We start from the raw sequence: 8,264 nt of genomic DNA, 5'->3' as shown, positions 1-8,264 counted from the left end.
CATTTCAGCTGTGGGAGCAGCCAGGGCTGGGCTGAGCTGGGGCTCAAGACGTGACAGGCCGAGTGGTATTTGAGTCCTGTGATCTCTGTTGGGAGTCCGGGGAAACTGCAGGGCAGGACACAATGGTGTTCTAAGCACTGAGGGTGGAAAATCATAATCCGTGGTCATGCTCATGTTCCTCCTCGTGCGTGAACACCGGACGTTTTGAGGGTCTGGTTTCCCCTTCTGGCCATTTGGGGTGCTAGTCCTTGGAGGCTGGGAAAGGACACGACCAGGATGATGAATGGGAATCACATACCAGCCTCTTGCTCCTGGGGGCTCTCCAATGCAAGGGAGCAGTTGCCCTGCAGGTTGTCTTTGGAAAATTCCTAGTGTCCAACCCTCCCTTTGCTTCCTGCCAATGAAAAGTGTTTCCAACCTTGGCCTGTCTTAGAAAGTGAGACTTAAACCCCTTGTCAGAAGCAAGCCAGGAGCTCCAGGTCCAACACGAGGGTTTTTGTTGGGTCATTTGCAGCTTAGCAGAGCCTGGAGGGACAGAGGATAAAGGAACATGATGTTCAGAGGAGGCAGGATTCCAGCTGAGCCTTGGGAGGAAGGATCATTAGAAAAGCCTGTGGTTGTTTTCCAGTCCAGGGTGTTTACTGAACCTCAGATCAGAGTGGGGTGGGTGAGTGTGAGAGGCCACTAAAACACAAGGAGGCAACTGTCCTGCTAAGCACCAGCCTTCTCAGGAAGGCTGGACCACCTTGGGCTGTGTGGTAACCCACAGATCCATCTCATTCTAGTTTGCTTTTTTCTCCCCAGGCATTGTGTCTGTGCACCTGAAGAAGGACAGCCTTGGCAACCTGACCCTGCTGGCCAGCCCTAGCCTGCAGCCTGAGGGCTGTGGCCTCCTGGACAAAGCCACTGGGGACTCCTCAGTGACAATCTGGCACAAGTGCTCCTGGGCTGCCAGCACCAGCACCGAGCACACGCTCCACAGGTGGAGTCACTCACAGCTCACCAAGACCTTCAAGGACAGGTGAGGTTCTGCTTCTCCCTGCAAACCTCCTCCTGGGCCTCACCCCCTGCCTTGGGCAGGGTCTGACCTGGCTGGTTTGGGTGGCACCACTCCTGGTTTAAGGCAAAATGAGCCACAACAATGCCCAGCCAAAGCAGAGAAAAGCAAAGCCCAGCTTGGTGGCTTCGTGGTTCATCTCTCCCCCAGCCCGTGGATGGAGTGGGGCAGATCTGGCTATTGCTGAGATGCTGGTGCTCAAATAGGTGCCTCAAACTCTGCATGAAACCTGTTCCCTCAGCTCTCCAAAAGGAGCAGAGGTCCCATGAGAACAGACACCAAACCCACAGCACTGACACCCTGGTGACCAGCCAGGAGCAGCAGCCTGGGGGTATTTCCATCCTGTCCTCACCCCAGGGGGGAGCTGCCTCTGAAAGGCACCGTTGTGCTTTGCAAACACGACCTGAGGGCTTGCAGAAGCTTTCTGAAGGCATCTTACACCTCCAAGTGGTTCAGGAAAGCCCTAGGTCAGCTCTGGCTGAAGGGTGCAGTGCTGCTGCCACCCAACCCCAGGGTGATGGGACTTATGGGTTTTGGATGAGTGAGATCAAGGGAACGACCCTCCAAGGGGAACAAATCTCATCATTCCCTCCCCTTTGGAAGCCAGCCCCTCTAAATTGGGAATCATTCCTATTGTTGGATAATTTCTGTCCATTAGGTAGATAAAGAGAGATTCCTGGTCACTGGTGCAATGAATGGGGCTTTTCAGAGGAGCTGAGCACACTTTGAAATTAAAGTGAAAGAAAATATTGGCACCCAGCAATTGCTGCCTTTCTGAAAATTACTTTTATGGTGTAACAAAGGATCTCCACGGGTTGGATGGGGTGATTAAGTGTCCTTTTTAGAGCCCCTGAAAAGTCACCTTACCAACTTGGAGGCCCTACAAAAAAGGGAGGGAATATTCTTTTCTTGGAGCTTTTAAACCAAACGTGTTCTTTTGTGTGTTTTGTCCAGCTGCCCGGGGAAGATGCTCTTGAGGACAGACCTTCAGTACCACACAGATTCACTTTTGGAAGATGCAAAAGGAAAGCAGCCAGAAAGAAACAGCTACAACCCCTGGGGACTGCACTGTCACAGACAGCACCTGAACCGCATGTCCTCCAAGCACAACGAGAACAAACTGCATCGTATCCTTTTCCCTCCCTCTCCTCCAGCACAGCCTTGGCTCCAAAGAACAGCTCATCATCAAGGAATGTTTTATTGGAGGGGGTGGGGTATGCACCCCTCCTCTGCCCAGTGCCTGGGAAAACAGTGAATGTAGTTGCTCTGTTATCTTCTCCCTCTGTTCAGTGGGACTAGACGGTCAGTGAATGTCCCTTTGAATGGGAATATTCCAGTCATAGAATCAATAAATCATGGGATGGTTTGGGTTAGAAGGGACCTTAAAGATCATCCAGATCCACCCCCCTGCACGGGCAGGGACACCTCCCACCAGCCCAGGCTGCTCCAAGCCCCATCCAACCTGCCCTTCAGCACTGCCAGGGATGGGGCAGCCACAGCTTCCCTGGGCAACCTGGGCCAGGGTCTCACCATCCTCACAGCAAAGAATTTCCTCCTCATCTCCAACCTCAGTCTCCCTCTTCCAGTTTTAATCCCTCACCCCTTGTCCTCTCCCTCCCTACCTTTGTCCCAAGTCCCTCCCCAGCTTTCCTGGAGCCCCTTCAGGCACTGGAAGGTGCTCTAAGGTCTCCCTGGAGCCTTCTCTTCTCCAGGCTGAACACCCCAACTCTCCCAGCCTGGCTCCAGAGCAGAGCTGCTCCTACTCTAGTCTAAAAAAAAATAAGAAAAATAATAGTTTAAAAAGGTATTCAGAGGAAGTGAAGGATCCCCTCGGCATAAACGTAAAACCACAACTATGTAGGATTAGCAGCTGCCTCCCCTTCTATTTTGCTATTACACTTCATTACCCACCAGTCACGCGAGTGACACAATTTAACAACTTCCCCCACGCCCACTGGGCTGAGCACAGCACCCAGGCAGGGTGTTGGATGGACAGCCTGGGGCTGTGGTGTCACTGGAGAATGGAGCTGCTGGTGCTTTAATTGGTAGGACTGTACTCTAGTAAATTAACTGCAATTGGCAGCAAGGGGCCTATAGCAATGACATGTTGGTAAAATGAGCTCAGAAAGTCTCATTACAGTTGTGAGCTATTATGGAGAGCGTCAGCAGTTGCTCTGATTTAAGACCTCTTTCCATTAGAAGTTCAAAGTATTGAGTTTCCCTTGACTCATGGTCAGAGTTTCTGTTGCTTGAAAATGTGGTATCCAAATACAACTATCCCTGCATCCTGGATTTAAAGATGGGAACCAGGCAGCATGGAGATGATGCCTCAGAGGAGAAGAAAGCCCGGCACATCAAGAAGTGTGCACAGAGCACCTCAGCTTCCCTGGGCGTTCGGATCTGTGGGATGCAGGTGAGATGGAGCTCTGGTCCTTGGGGTGTTTGTCCCATACACAGCTTGAAACCAGGCTGGAAATGCAGAGGAGCTTGGTCCTTTGGTGGTGTAAATGGAAGCTGTTTCATTCTGGCCTCCCAGCAAATCTGTCTTGTCCTCAAACTGGAGAGGATGAGTAGGGAAGAGTAGGGAATATGGCACATACAGGGTGAGCCTTTGCCCCAGCAAAGATGATCTGAGGGCTGGAGCAGCTCTGCTCTGGAGACAGGCTGAGAGACTTGGGGTGTTCAGCCTGGAGAAGAGAAGGCTCCAGGGAGAACTTAGAGCACTTTCCAGTGCCTGAAGGGGCTCCAGGAAAGCTGGGGAGGGGCTTGGGACAAGGGCTTGTAGTGAGAGGACAAAGGAATGGATTAAAACTGGAGGAGGAAGGTTGAGGTTGGACATGAGGAGGAAATTCTTGGCTGTGAGGGTGGTGAGAGCCTGGCCCAGGTTGCCCAGAAAATGAGCTCAGAAAGTCTCATTACAGTTGTGAGCTATTATGGAGAGCGTCAGCAGTTGCTCTGATTTAAGACCTCTTTCCATTAGAAGTTCAAAGTATTGAGTTTCCCTTGACTCATGGTCAGAGTTTCTGTTGCTTGAAAATGTGGTATCCAAATACAACTATCCCTGCATCCTGGATTTAAAGATGGGAACCAGGCAGCATGGAGATGATGCCTCAGAGGAGAAGAAAGCCCGGCACATCAAGAAGTGTGCACAGAGCACCTCAGCTTCCCTGGGCGTTCGGATCTGTGGGATGCAGGTGAGATGGAGCTCTGGTCCTTGGGGTGTTTGTCCCATACACAGCTTGAAACCAGGCTGGAAATGCAGAGGAGCTTGGTCCTTTGGTGGTGTAAATGGAAGCTGTTTCATTCTGGCCTCCCAGCAAATCTGTCTTGTCCTCAAACTGGAGAGGATGAGTAGGGAAGAGTAGGGAATATGGCACATACAGGGTGAGCCTTTGCCCCAGCAAAGATGATCTGAGGGCTGGAGCAGCTCTGCTCTGGAGACAGGCTGAGAGACTTGGGGTGTTCAGCCTGGAGAAGAGAAGGCTCCAGGGAGAACTTAGAGCACTTTCCAGTGCCTGAAGGGGCTCCAGGAAAGCTGGGGAGGGGCTTGGGACAAGGGCTTGTAGTGAGAGGACAAAGGAATGGATTAAAACTGGAGGAGGAAGGTTGAGGTTGGACATGAGGAGGAAATTCTTGGCTGTGAGGGTGGTGAGAGCCTGGCCCAGGTTGCCCAGAGAGGCTGTGGCTGCCCCATCCCTGGAAGAGTGATTATCACCCACACATCCCCTATTGCAAGAAGGTCCAGAGCTGGGAAATCCCTGCACTGCTACAAACTCCTACCACAGTCAGAGGGCAAACCCCGTAAATCCCTAGTGACACAGTGATGACTTCCAGCTATTTCGGTTCCACAAAGGGGTGATTTATGGCAGCACAACAAGAACCTGTACTAGTGGTTTAAATTGTTAGTTTAAGTCTCCAGAAAAGCCAGGAGGTGGGATGCACTGAGGAGCCTGCAGTGCATTGGTGGGCACTGCTCAGCTGCAGAGGATTTGTGTCCCATTCCTCAGCTCTGGTCTGAACTTCTTAGATGAGGGGAGAAACCAGAGCTTTGGGAAAACCAAACAATTGTCTCTGTCTTTCCTCAAGGTTTACCAAGCAGACACTGGCCACTTTCTCTGCAAGGACAAGTACTATGGCAGGAAACTCTCCCCAGAGGGGTTCAGACAAACCTTGCGCCAGTTCCTGTGCAACGGCAACCACCTCCGGACCGACCTGCTGGAGCCCATCATCCTGAGGCTGAAGGCCCTCCTGGCTGTCATCAGGAAGCAAAGCTCTTACAGGTTCTACTCCAGCTCACTTCTCATCATTTATGACGGTCAGGAGCAGAAGGAGGACCCGTCATCCTTGGATAATCACCTTCACTTCCAAAAAACAAACTGTACCCCGCCACACGGCACCTGCCCCCCCAGAGTCGACGTCCGCATGATAGACTTTGCCCACACCACTTTTAAAGGCTCCACATCCTACCACACCACCCATGATGGGCCAGACCAGGGCTATATTTTCGGCCTGGAGAATCTCATCAAAATCCTTCAGAATATCTCAGAAGGAAAATGAGAAATGCTGTGAAATAGCTTGAATTTCCTAGTGACTGACATAGCCATGAGAAGCACCACCTTGGGTGGGTTGTCCAGATCTCTCCTGGCTGCTGGACACCATGGGCTTGGTTTGGAAGAGGAGCACGGACAGCTTGCTAGGGAAGTGCAAAAAAAATATATGCTAGGTGCCATTACTGAGCTGAAGTGTAAAAAGCAGAGAGCTGAAAGAATCTCTTCTGCCTGCAATTAATCAGGAGATTTATTCTCCTTCCTTGTTTTCCCACTGTCCTTGATTTATTTGTGAGCCAAAGGGAAGAATTACTTGAAAGAGTCTTAATGATCAAGCAGGACCTGCTCACCCCCAGGTTTGCAGCACCACTTTCAGCTCCTGCTCAACCCCAAAAGACACAAAGACAAAAAAGCTGAACCCAAAGACATAAAAAGGGACAGAAAATGCCCACCCTGACGTTTCACCTGCAGGACTCTCGGGTGTTCTTTGGAGCCTGTGGGTGTTGGGACATGGATGTATAAATGCTGCAGAGGTTCTGCACTGCTGAAGGGGCAAAAGCAGAAGAAACCTCAGACCAAGAACTGGACCTTGCAAAGGTTTAATTAATGTCCCTACAGGCTTATAACAGGGCACATGTCAGAAATTTTCTAAGCGAGGTGCCTCCGGAGGGGCTGGAAGTGCAAGAATGTGATGATTCTCTCAGATAGCAGTCACAAAAACCAGTCACATTGAGGTATTTTTTGCTTAAAAAAAATAATAAAGAAGCTAAAAAAAAAAAAGAAAAAAGAAAAAAGGAAAGAAAGAAAAAAAGTGAGATTGAGTCAGGGACTAGATATTAAAGGTCACCTAGAAATTCTTTTATAGAAACATTGCGTGTGTGTTTGGAAGACACAATAGCAAAAGGCTCAGAAATAATGTTTACAGCTTTTGTGGACAGATTTTATGATTACAGCCACAATTCCTTCCTGCATGGTGTGGGAAACTTAGAAAGAGAAATCCTTACCCAAGGACTAGAGCTACAGATCCCCGTTACGGGGGAGTGGGGATATAAATAAAATGGTCTAAGTATCTCTCACCTGTTCTCCATCTCTTTTTCACTTCCCTAGCATCCTTAAGTTATGTCTTTTTGTCTAGGGCTGTATGTTTTGAAGAGAGCTGTTATTTCCACAGGTTTGAACACCAGATCTCCAGGGATGCCCCTTCACTTGTATTTTACTGCATGCAGCTGGTGAATGGCTACAATTTATAGCCAGAAAATTTAAGTCATCTGGCCCGGTCGCATGATTTTACTTGGCCTAAAATCCATCTGGGAAGACCTAATTATTTACTGGGTATAATTCACAGTGTTGCATATTTCTTGCCCACAAACTCAGATGGCTACTTAAAAAAAAAACCCACCACACAAGCCACCAACACACTGATGGAGCCATCAATGGTCTTGGCTCCCAGGCATGTGGTCCTGCAATCAGGGCTAATTGTGGCTGGTCCCAGCTCTGCTGACAGGATTTATCCAGACCCACCTCAGCTTCCTCAGCACTGCTGAGCGTCTTGCTAGAAGGTGTCAGGTCTGGGAATGGGTGACAAAAGGTCTGAGCAGGACACCAGCAGAGCAAAGCACCCTCCTCAGGCACAGGCCTCGCCTGCCATTGCTCCTGGAAGGAACAACCTGCTGCATAGACAACCTGCATACACACCAAAGCAGGTCATTATCAAGCTTTTAACCATGTGCCTTCCAAAGAGGAGTGCTGAGCCAGCAAACCTCACACACTCCACGTGGAGAAAGGGGAAAAGCAGTCAAGTTCTAAGATTTAAACCAGGCAGAAGCCAGGGGTTAAGGCAGCTGTTCCATCCCAGGCTGCTGGCCCAGGTACCTGCAGTGCTGCAGAGACAGGATCTCTCTGCCAGCTGCACAAAGCAGGGCACTTGGCAAAGGTCTGGGAAGGGAAGGGGCAAAGCCAGGCTGCTCATCAGCTGCCTTTCAAGCCCCCCAGGGTCCTCAAAGGGCTGGTGAAGAGCTGCTCTGCTCCCTGTGCTGTCCCAAGTCCCTCCCCCATGGTGCACAGAGCCCATCGACACACCCAGGGCAGGTATTTGTCTTCATTTCTAGTCTGCAGAGCAGGGTCTGGGAATCCAGCAGCTTCCAGGAAACAAAGAGGGTCTCCTGTACAAAACAGCACCACAGGAGAAGCTGTACAAACCTCACAATTGTGGTTCATTCACCTCCCTTACCTATCCAGGTGCATTTAAGCTCAGGTTTCCAATATGAAGGGGAGGGCCTCGCTGGGTGGTTCTCCCCAGTAATTTGGTTCTTATCATGGGGCACGGGGTGGTTGGAGCAGCCTCTCGGGACCCCCCTCAGACCCTCCTTGGCAGGGGGGTGAGCTGAGGGGTCCTGTGTGTTCTGGTGAGGAAGGTTTTGGATGCCTGGATGGATGTTGGGATGCCTGGGTGGGTGTTGGGATGGGTGTTGGGATGCCTGGCTGGATGTTGGGATGCCTGGCTGGGTGTTGGGATGGGTGTTGGGATGCCTGGGTGGGTGTTGGGATGCCTGGGTGGATGTTGGGATGCCTGGCTGGGTGTTGGGATGGGTGTTGGGATGCCTGGGTGGGTGTTGGGATGCCTGGCTGGATGTTGGGATGCCTGGATGGGTGTTGGGATG

General features: G+C 50.8%; 1 protein-coding gene across 1 annotated transcript in view; it reads left to right on the top strand.

The window, feature by feature from the left end:
• Positions 1–5,614, top strand: part of IP6K3 (inositol hexakisphosphate kinase 3) — an 11,967-nt gene extending 6,353 nt beyond the window's left edge. The window contains exons 2-5 of the mRNA XM_010007084.1: positions 805–1,021; positions 2,012–2,184; positions 3,295–3,470; positions 5,144–5,614. Of these exons, the coding sequence (XP_010005386.1) occupies positions 805–1,021; positions 2,012–2,184; positions 3,295–3,470; positions 5,144–5,614 (1,037 nt within the window). The remainder of the gene's footprint in view (positions 1–804; positions 1,022–2,011; positions 2,185–3,294; positions 3,471–5,143) is intronic.
• The last annotated feature ends 2,650 nt before the right edge of the window (positions 5,615–8,264 follow it).

Source organism: Chaetura pelagica, unplaced genomic scaffold (genome assembly GCF_000747805.2).
Source record: "Chaetura pelagica isolate M959 unplaced genomic scaffold, ChaPel_1.0 scaffold757, whole genome shotgun sequence".
In the NCBI taxonomy this organism is placed as follows: domain Eukaryota; kingdom Metazoa; phylum Chordata; class Aves; order Apodiformes; family Apodidae; genus Chaetura; species Chaetura pelagica.
This window is presented reverse-complemented; position numbering and strand designations above follow the sequence as displayed.